This window comes from Cetorhinus maximus, chromosome 13, assembly GCF_964194155.1.
Source record: "Cetorhinus maximus chromosome 13, sCetMax3.hap1.1, whole genome shotgun sequence".
NCBI lineage: Eukaryota > Metazoa > Chordata > Chondrichthyes > Lamniformes > Cetorhinidae > Cetorhinus > Cetorhinus maximus.
Genome location: NC_135891.1, coordinates 79,764,136 through 79,775,469, shown reverse-complemented (window position 1 = coordinate 79,775,469; position 11,334 = coordinate 79,764,136). Strand labels below are relative to the sequence as shown.

At 42.2% G+C, this 11,334-nt stretch overlaps 1 protein-coding gene across 1 annotated transcript; it reads left to right on the top strand.

The window, feature by feature from the left end:
* Nucleotides 1–984: 984 nt before the first annotated feature.
* LOC144689214 (relaxin-3 receptor 1-like) lies at nucleotides 985–2,814 on the top strand. Its single transcript, XM_078556326.1, has one exon. The coding sequence runs from the start codon at nucleotides 1,034–1,036 to the stop codon at nucleotides 2,165–2,167; it is 1,134 nt and encodes a 377-aa protein (XP_078412452.1). The 5' UTR covers nucleotides 985–1,033; the 3' UTR covers nucleotides 2,168–2,814.
* Nucleotides 2,815–11,334: the final 8,520 nt, after the last annotated feature.

Here is an 11,334-nt window from a genome sequence, read left to right as displayed (position 1 = left end):
TTTTCTGGCAATATTGGAGAGTTTATAACATTACAGACCAGGATAACAATAAAAGTTCACATTCAATGGTGAAACCGACATGAGCGCATTTACAAAATACATTTTACTTCCCTTTTCTAAATCTTTCGTTCAAAATTTCCTGCTCTGTTTCTCCAGTGAAATGTTTCTTTCAAGAATTATGCAAAGTAACAACCTTCACATCTGTCCGCTCCGGCTCCTCGCTCAAACTTGCTTCAGTATTCTTGGTTCTGCATTAATCTCGCAGGTTTTGGATGATGCTCGGTGACGTAGTTTATTTAAGAGCAGCTCGAAAAGCCTCAGCCGGCCACAAGAAGCGAAGAAATTAACCGAAAGAGCTACCGAAATAGGGAGAGCGGAGAGAGGGAGAGGGAAGGATCAAAGAGACGGGGATTAGAGAGAGGAGATCACAGAGAGAGAGGGACAGGGGGAGGGGGAAAAGGAATCAGAGAGAGGAAAAAGCGAGAGACAAGAGGCAAAGGAATCGAGGGAGATAGATAAATGGCGAAGGGAAGGAATTAAAGAGAGAAAGAGAAACAGAGAGAGGTATAAAGATCAGAGGAAGAGAAAGAGAGACAGCGAGCGAGAAGGGATCAGAGGGAGAGAGAGTGAGAAAGCAAGGGTCAGGGAGAGTGAAATTAAGGGAGTGAGGAAAAGGGGCGGTTGTTTGAGATCAGGGAGAGGGGGAGAGGTTAGGGAAAGTGAGAGGAGACCAGTGAGAGCAAGATATTAGGGAGTGAGAAAGAAAGGAATTAGAGAGAGAGAGAGAGAAATCAAGGGGACAGACTGGGGAGAGAGAGTGACCAGAGAGATTAGGGGGAGGGATCACAGGTAGGGATCAGAGAGATCAGGGGGAGGGATCACAGGTAGGGATCAGAGAGATCAGGGGGAGGGATCACATGTAGGGATCAGAGAGATCAGGGGGAGGGATCACAGGTAGGGATCAGAAATGTCTGTCCCCACCCTGACACCAGCTGCCATCCAGACTGCCTGAAGGAATTGAAGGGAGAAGAGAATGGGTGAAAAGCCCAGTATGTCTGACCTGAACTGCTGCACAGACCACGATGGCTTGCTTTTCTCATTTAATAAAACCAATCTGTCGCTGGAGGATTTCCTGAAATCTTTTATTTTTCCTGGCACTGAAGTACATAGCGATGGATTCAAAGTTACCAGGATCTCGATCTCTATAGTCTACTTTATGGTTTGTGCTTTGGGTCTGGTGGGCAATCTCTTGGTCCTCTACCTTCTCCAGTCCAGATACGCTAAGAAAAAGTCCACCATGACTATCCTGGTAATGGGTTTGGCAGTGACGGACTTCCAATTTGTGCTGACATTGCCTTTCTGGGCAATGGACACTGCCATGGACTTCAGCTGGCCCTTTGGCAAGGTCATGTGTAAGGTGGTCTCCTCGGTTGCAGTGATGAACATGTATGCCAGTGTTTTCTTCCTAACCGTCATGAGCATCACCAGATACTGCTCCGTGTCCCAATCACTAAAGATGAAGAAACATTTGGCTGGATGCTCCGACAAGTTAATCTGCCTCTCCATCTGGATTGTGGCTGGTGTTGCAACCCTCCCCCATGCAATCTATTCCACCACGGTTGTGTTGGCTGACGAAGAGCTGTGCATTGTCAAGTTTCCAGACCTTCACAATGATCCCCAGTTTTGGTTGGGGCTCTACCAACTCTTAAAGGTCTTGGCCGGCTTCATCCTACCTTTGATCATCATCTCCGTGTGCTACATCCTGTTGCTCCGCTTTGTAAACAGGAAGGAATTGAGCAGCAGCAACCCAAAGAGATCATCCAAGGTCACCAAGTCTGTCACCATTGTCGTGCTGTCCTTCTTCATCTGCTGGCTGCCTAACCAAACCATCACTGTTTGGAGTGCCTTCATCAAGTTGAACGTGGTCCATTTTACAGGTGCCTTTTACACCACACAGGCCTACATCTTCCCCATCACAGTCTGCCTTGCTCACAGTAACAGCTGCCTCAACCCTATCTTGTACTGTTTGATGAGAAGGGAGTTTCAAGCGGCACTTCAAGAGTTGTTCCTGAAAGTGACTCCCATCAGGCTGATCTGTCCTTTCCTGTCAAGCCTGGTACCCAGCAAGCAAGCACAGATGCCAGTGGTCATCTCCATGTCAAAGTAAGGAACAAATCTGCATCTCTCTGTGTTTTTCAGTCAATGAAGATGACAATAAGTTACACAGGATGCACAGCACAGAAACAAGCCATTTGGCTCAATTGGTCAATGCCAGTGTCTATGCTCTAAATGATTATCCTCCCATTCTACTTCATGGAGATATAACAGCATGCTTTCCAGTTTCTTTCTCCCTTGTGTAGTTATCTAGATTTCCCCTGAATATATATAGTGATTTACTAAGACTCTGTTACAGCTTTAGGTAGGAGTTTAGTGGTCGGTGCACCAGGTTTTAGTTCTTAAAAAGAGATATGTTCAATGTAGACAATGCATTTATATCTTAAATGCATTTGCAACTTTAATTGTGTTAGGAAAATCAGTCATGCATGCAATTGTACAGCTTGCATTTGTGCTTTGGGGTTTACTTCAGACAAAAAATGGATAAATTATGATTTTGTAGTTGTAATGACAAGGCTTGCTATCATTGCCCTATGAAACTGACAGCAATTTTTGACATCTACATATATACAGTTAAACAGAGAAACCCAGAAGTTGCTGTCAGTGATTCCCTCCTCCTCCACAGGGTGCGCTGTTGAGGTTCCCACAGACGGCAATCTTTAGAAATCACCGAATGGATGAGGACTCCCACTTTTATTCTGGAGGATGGAAAAAGCCCTGAAAAAGATATACCTTGCTGATGAAGGATAATTGAGTGTTTAATGGCGTACTAAGTCATAACTACTGCTGTGCAATCTCTCTGGCACTGAAAAACTACATTAATGCTTGTATAATACCTTTTTTTCCATTCTAATAAAAACATCCATTGCTTTATAATATAATAAATGTATTTTTAAAGTTTGTTTATGATATTTCAGCTTTTAATGTATCTGGTACAGTATTATTTCACTCTCTGTAAATTTTATATACAAAGTGAAGGATAATTTGAGCATTTTATTTCCAGGTTTGCAGTCTGTGAGAATTCTTCAATGTGATTGGCTGCTTACCCTGCATGATGGCATCATTGTTCCTGGATGCCTGGAGAACCCCTTGACTTGGCACCAGATTTAAATTAATGTCAGGAAAGGGGAAATCCATAACACAGAGATTGCTATGTAGCTTTGTGAGCAGCTTTCTTTGAGATCAACTGTGAGAACTGTTGCTTTGCCACTGACTACAAAGTCCAGGCCAATATGTTCAGTAGATTTTAGCAAGTAGACATCAGTAAATAAATCTTTACACAAAAGTAAACATACATTGAAAGATATGAAACTGAGTGAAAGAATACAGCTAAGATAAGGTGTGTGTTTTTTTGTGGTGCTAGAGAATTTGAGTAAAAAGCAATGTTTTAAATATGGCCCTGGTGCCTTAGTTGTTTTAATAATGGTTAACCAAAAGTCTACATTTACCAGTGAACATGTTAAATTATGGCCTTATAAATTTCTGAGATCACAGACATTCACAGTGTCCACTGTAGAATTTTGCAGATCTTGGCTCATTATTGCAATTCTGGATTTTGTTAGGATTGATATGTATCTTATGCAAAGGATGTCGAAAGATGTCTCGCTTTCTGTCTGTGATGATGCCACTGACTTTTAAGAATGCTCAAAACAGGTAATTAATTTGAGGATTGGCAACATTTTAGTGAGCAGCATGCATTGCTCACCAAAAGAAATCTTAGTTACACTATCCTCATCATTTATCACATGCATTACATCTTGGACAGGCTTTTGAAGTTGAAAACTAGAAGTAACTATTCTAAAAATGACCCCAACCTGATTTCCTATGTTTAATTCCTTAATGGGAATCATTGTCATAATGTAACAAACTGGGGCAATGCAGGTGCCAGTTAAGTTCAGATGTTAGTGGTCTTGCCTCTGTGACGGAATATGGGGATTCAAGTCACATACTAATGGTTTGAGTTTATAATCTAGGCTGGCATTCCAGTACCTAACACACATGCCGTCCTTTGGGTGAGACGTTAACCTACGGGTTGATCTGTTCAGCTAAATATTAATCTCAAGCAGGGAACGTGCCCTGGGCAACATCACTCCCTTAACTAGTAGGATGTTACCAGCACAGATTGAATGCAATGTCTCTTGGCAGATTTCTCATCTTTGTGACTAAATCATGGTCTCACCTGTCCCTATTTCTAAATCCCACTACTGCCATCCCACACAAACTCTTCATGCCTCTGACCCTAGCCCCTTGTGTATTCTGCCTTTCTATGTCCCAACACTCATAACCAGGTCTTCAGGTGACTAGGCCCCATTCTCTTGAATCCCCCTTCTAAATTCCTCTGGCCTTCCACCACCCTTTCCTTTCTTTAAGACTCTCCTTAAAAGTTAGCTCCTTGACTAAGTTTCCTGTTGTAATTCCTCATTCAGCTCAGTGTCCATTTTTACCTCACACCTCGGTGAAACACCTTGTGATTTTTTTACATTAGAATTTTTTACATTATCAGTGCACAAGTGTATCTTAAAAATCAATGCATTTTGTACTGAGATTTGAATTAAAACTGTAAGTATTATTGGCCACCATGAATAGTGAGCTAACTATACCAGACCAGTTTCACCCTCTAGGTGCCCTGCTCTAAGTAGAGACCCAGCTGTAAACTGAGTGCTGAGAAAACTTACTTCCAAATAAAGTCTGCCAGAATTAAATGGAAACACGGGAACATGAGGAGGCCATTTAGCCCTTCGAGCCTCTTCTGCCATTCAGTCAGATCACGGTTGATCTATAACTCAATTCCATTCACCGGCTTTGGTTCCATATCCCTTAATGCCCTTACCCAACAAAAATCTATCAACAGAAATGTAGAATATTGTGGATGCTAGAAATGGGAAATAAACACAGAAAATGCTGGAAATACTCCGCAGATCAGGCAGCATCTGTGAACAGAGAAACAGTGTTAACGTTTCAGATTCCTAAACTTGCTTCATCGGTAGAAAACTCTAGCAATCTCAGTTTTAAATTTTCAATTGACTTCCATCCTCAACAGCCTTATGGGGAGAGAGTCCCAGACTTACACACTCCTTGCATTAAGAAGTCCTTCCTAATATCACCCCTGAGTGATAGGCAGCCATGGGCCCTTGACTCTCTATCACACTCAGAAGCAGGGACTCCATCACCTCTTTTAGTTTTAAAAGTCTCTGATCAGCACCTGCTAGGCAGTCTAAGCACAGAAAGCCCATTGCGTTGCAACACCAGTTGTTTCAAGAATTTTCATTTTGTCATCTCCAACCAGAAACTCATCAGGACTGAACTCAGCCATGAAGGAAACACCCTCTGGACTTTCACTTCTTAGACTCTGGAAATCATGTGAACCAAAATTCATTTCTGTGATTCTTGTACTGTTACTATCCATAGTTGTAAAACTCCTTTTTCTGTCCCCCATCACTGTGTGTGTGTGTGTTTATGTGTGTGTGTGTCTATCTAGTGGAGCGGGAAGTTGCAAACGCTCCTGCCCCGGGTTTTGAATGTGAAATAAACTAACCTTCTGAGTTAATCATAACATGAGTTTGCTGCAAGTTATTAATAAATTGGATCACACAAACTGAGGGCTTGGGAAAACATGTCATAGCATACTTTAAAAAGAATTCAAAACACCTTATGCTTCTGGACAATTGGTGAGAGGGAAGAAGTATTATTGCAGAACAAAATTAAGACACGGAGCCACGTTAGGAGATATTAGGTCAGCTGGCTGAAAGCTTTTCAAAGAGGTGGGTTTTAAGGCATGTATTGAAGAAGGAAAGTGAGGTAGAGAGACAGAGGGGTGTGGGGAGAGAATTCCAAAGCTTTGGGCTGAGGCAACTGAAGTCACAGCCACCAATGGTGGAGTGATTAAAATCAGGGATGCTCGAGAAGCCAGAACTAGTTGAGTGCAGATATCTTGGAGGGTTGTGGGCTGGACGGGATTACAAAGATAGGGAGGAACCAGGACATGGAGAGATTTGAAAACAAGGATGGGGATTTTAAAATCAAGGCATTGCTTAATTGAGGGCGCAGGAGTGATAAGAGGAACAGGCCTTGTTGCGGATTAGAAATTTGGAAGACCTCAAGTTTACGGAGGATAGAATGTGGAAGACCAGCCAGGAGGGCATTGGAATGGTTAAGCCTGGAGGTAACAAAGGCATAAATAAGGGTTTCAGAAGTAGATGAGCTGAGACAGGGGTGAAGTTGGGAGATGTTACGGAGGTGGAAATAAGTGGTCCTAGTGTGGCGCCAGTATGTGGTCAAAAGTTCACCTTGGGGTCAAATATGACACCAAGGTTGTGAGCAGTGTGGTTTTGTCTCAGATAGTTGCCAGGGAGAGAGATAGAGTCACTGTCTAGGGAATGGCATAATATATTCTCTGGGCAGAGAATACTAGATTCAAATCTTGTCAAGGTGTTCTGCTGAAAAACATTAACTTCATTTTTGTGATCAATTCTGTAAGTGGTATTGACTGAAAGGGCAGCTAGTTCTGACACTATTAAATTCAGGATGCTGAAATAGGTGGCTTCTTCCAAACATTGTGTCCAGCTTGGAGTTCAGCATTGGCTTCAAGCTGTAGGTAATTATGCGGAAGATCTGCTGCCAATTGAAGAATGAAGTTTGAATCTTCCTATTGCCCACAGTGGTGAAACAAGTGACTTATTCACAAGACTTTGAATTGCATGGACCAATTTCTTTAGGTGTCATAAGTGAGTTGTGGTAGTGGCGTCACCCATAAGGAGGTTTAAAGTTTTCTCAATACTTTTGGAGTAAACCCTTCTACTCTAGCATTTACAACTAAAGTCATATTGCATTGAGAGAGGACTTCATGTAGAAAGTAAATGTGTTGTGGTCAAAGCAGTTATATTTTGCAACTGGTTGGCCGACAGGCTGTCACTATCCTCAGTTCCATGATCTGTAGATTCAGCAGGTGAAAGAAAAATTTTGAGCTGTAGATGATAATTACTGCTGTAATATGGCCATGTGCCATAGCCCATCTTCTTAAGCTCTGCACCAATTTTTTACAGATCCAACTGGGACTTGTTACTATCCAATAAGCTCTCGATACAGCACCTTACAGCATGACCCCCTAGATACCACAGGTAGGACAATCCCACTCAATGGGTTAAATTTTGGGAGTAGACTGGCACTGGAATAGTTGCCTGCCTTTGAATGCCCTTAGCAGCAATGCCTTGGGATGTGGTTAGGGCATTATCCTTTTATCTCTGGACCTGTGTATAAACCCAACTCAGATTCCTACGATAGATGTCACGTCACTGCTGGGTGTACGCGAATTGTGTGAAAGGAGTTTGGGCAGTGTCGCATTCTTAGTGGAAACAGCCATCCTCAAAAGGGCGCTCTGGTCACAGGGTGATGAACATTTTCATTCTGTTCATGTACTGGACTGAATGCTGCTACCGAGGCCAAGATTGTAAAAATGTCCAAATTCTACTTCCAGTGAAAGAAAGGAAATACAGGACTTTTTTTGTAAAAAGTCACGCTTTTCAATCAAGATGCAATGCATTGATAGCGAATAACATTTGATTCACCTCAATGATGTCAATGGTGCGCCAACTGTTACATTGAAAGGTTCATGGCCCCCAGACGATCTGCCCTGTCCCATGGCCCCTTGGTTAACGAAAATATCAGCTGTCCATTAAATGGAAGCTGCCACAGATTCATCCTGACTCAGTCCTTCATGTGGTATCTGTTCTTGTGTCAGTGCCAGATCTAGCAAATAGTTAATTGGTAATCGATGGGAATGAGCAACAAGGGCATAACTTAACTGCGCATTCAGAAACAAACAGAAATAGGGTCACACAAACATCAAGACTTACGCCTCCCTAATGCTCAAAAACAACAGGTTCAATTTACTTTTCTCTTCAAATTTTGTTATTTCAAATGATCTGATAACCCCACAAACAATTAGAACTAAATTTCTACTTTTCTATGTTAATGCTGTCTAATTCAAATCACATTACAGAGGTTTGCTTTTTAGTGCATAAAAACCAACAGCAGCTCGTCAGCATGCTGCACTGCAGGAGCTGCTGTACATCTTTGCATCACTTTACAGTCACTAATGTAAAATGGTGATATTATGATAGCACCTTCTGTTAAAAAGAGAAGACACAGCACAGCTGTTTGTCAAAGCTGCAATGCTCCAGTATGGTTAACTCTAGTTATTGCACACAATGAATTATTTGCAAAAAAAGATTTAGAACACTTTTGTGTGACTATTTAAGTGGAAGTATTCTACAGACCTGAGCCAATGTGCTACAGTTGTACATCTTAATGGAACAATCTGGTGTACAAATTGTCACTGTTTCAATTTAATGATGTGTGATAGTGAGAGGAATATTGTGGTTTCATGTGTAATGTATTGTTTTGACTCTCTGTCTAACAGCTTGCACTGTACAGAAAACAGAGACATTATATGCTAATTTCTGTGACTATCGCTCCATAACAAATTTAATAAACGTTTATGCTGCTTCTTAAAAACCATCTCTTGAAAAGACTCTCTCTGTGGATTCATTACTTTCTCCCTTTTGCATGTCTTCATAATTTACTGAATTTAGTAATTAAAAACTGTCTTGCGTAGGGGATGGTTACCTTGTTTAACAAATTTATTTTGTGCTTGACAAATTTATTAGAGGGTGTAAAAAGCAAGGTAGATAAAGAGTCACCAGTAGATGTAATTTGGATTTCCAAAATGTATTAGATGAGGGGCCACATCACAAGTTAATTTGCAAGATGGGGAAGTTACAACTCATGAGGCCAGACTTTCGCAGTCAGGCCAACTCCAGAGACCTTTAAAAATGTTGGCAAGTCACAAATGCAGAAACCCAGGCCCCAATTTCTGACAGATCCCATCCTTGCTGACAGGCGGAAGTGGAAAGGGCATGAATTACACTGGTGGGAAACCCAAACTTAGCGGGGCCAGTTTCAGTGATGTTTTTTGTTGACAATTCTCAATGGCTGTTGTTGTAGCTGAGGTCATCATGAATATTTGGCTGAGTTTTAAATGCTACAAAAGATCTTATCTCAGTGGGGAGGTGCTGAGTTCACTTTTTTATTGACAGCTTAAAGAGGCTATTAAAGGATTGGCTGATTTTGATGCAGTTACTGAATGGAACTTTGTTTTATAACAGATTGAACACATGAGGGGATTTACATTTTTTGAATGGGTTTTATTAGTAAGATTTATTTTCACTATCAAGTGTGTATGAGTGAGAACACTATTAAATTGTTAGAAATTTATTATTTTCATCTCCACATGGCTCCTGAGATCTGCCCATAGCGGGTATTGGGTGAGTGGCTATCAGGATTTCATGGGGATATGAGATGGCATTGAGGTGGCATGGAGTGGAATGGAGGGGGCATGGGTTGGTATGGAGAGGGCATGGGGGAGAATCATTGATTGAATGGGGTCAAAAATCTGGGGACACCAGGTAATTTAATGAGCGGGTGTGGGGGAAGGGGGTAGAAGAGGGCCTGAGAGGGCGGGGTGTCAGGAAGGGTTAAATATTGTGCATCCAGGAGAAGATCCCACGGAGCCATTCACAAACCAACCATTCAACTTGTATTGAGTGCTCTGTAGCTGTCCCTTTAAGGCTGCTGAATGCCTTGTATTAATGGGTGGAGAGTATCCCTCATAATCTCCACCCATCAGTACCTCAACACTGTATTGGGATCCCAGTGATGTCACAGGGCCCTGATTTACTTGGGCTAACGATGCTGTCACCTACGTCTGGCAGGCACCTAGTCCAGTCATTTTATTGCCGCTCTCCTCCCCGAGGCACCGAGACCTGTGCTGCTTTTTGATCATGGGCAAATTGACTTGATAACGGGACAGATCACAGCAAATAGGAGTGAGCGGAGGTAGCGAGGAGCAGCAGAGGCTTTCTGAGAGGCAGGATGAAAAGAACGGTGGCAGGATAAATCCAGCTTGGCCGCTACCACAAAACGGGAGACAGCTAATTGTCAGCCTGCTTTGCATTAAACTTATTTTCAATGGAGAATAAAACCAGGGGGAATGTAAAACAGGACACCAATTCACTGTTGCCTGATTGGCTGCAGTCCCAAGGTAAATCTATATCACTTGGAGAGAAAGAATGAAGAAATAAGGAGAGTCGGAGGGAAAATAGAAAGACATATGATGAGATTGAGACAGAGAACACATAAGAATAAAGAAAGACTTGCATTTATATAGCACCTTTCTCAACCTCGGTACCTCCCAAAGTGCTTCACAGACAATGATGTATATCTGAAGTACAGTCATTGTTGTAATGTAGCAACTGTGGCAGCCAATTTATGCACAGCAAGTGACAAACAGCAATGATAAAAATAACTAGATTTTCTGTTTCCAGTATTGAGGGAAGGGTAAGTATTGGCCAGGACACTGGGAAGAACTCCCCCACCTTTCTCCAAAATATTGTCATGGGATCTTTTACATCCACCTGAGTAGCCATTTGAAATACAGCCTCTGACAGATCTACCCACTCATTGCATTGAGATTCAAATACTTTTCAATTTGGTTTTCCTCAGACTGTTGAAAAGAATTAGCAATATACCTGTTACTGATATCTGATGTAAGTTGCCATGGCTGTGAATCTGACAGATGTTCGTTCTTTGCCTCATGGTATGAAAGAATAGGCAATTCAATTTCAATGTGGGAAATATTAAACAAGCCACTCAAAAATGCAAACACGTTCTCTTCAGTTCGGACCCTGAAGCCTGTTCATATTGTTCACACTTGTCATTTTTTGCAGGCATTAATCAGCACCTGGTGCACCATGACGGATATTAGAAAAGTGACCAGAGAAAGGTTAGTGGTGGTACCTGTAGGTTAGGTCAAGGAGAGAGGCTTCAGAAGGAAACGCAGAGAGAGCAGTCCAGAGAGTGAGGCACAGGCACCGGAAGGATCTAGGAAACAGAGGGGGATGCAAAAGAGGCCAGAGTCAGAAGACCAGAGGCTTACACTGGAATATTTGGATGAATGCGGTTGCAGAGATAGGGAGAGGTGAGGCCAAGAAGAGACTTATAGATGAGGATCTTGAAATGAGTGTGTTGGGGGTGGAAAGAAGGTTTGCAGGTTGGTGAAGGCGGGGGGGATGAGGGAGAGGGGTTTATCGTAAAATGGGATGAAACTTAAAAGGTACAGGGAAGAGTATGTGTGGCAGATAGGGAGGAGGTGAGATAAGGATG

What these genes read in the sequence shown, in the direction of transcription:
- LOC144689214 (XM_078556326.1), top strand. Translation starts at nt 1,034, where the DNA reads ATGGGTGAAAAGCCCAGTATGTCTGACCTGAACTGCTGCACAGACCAC.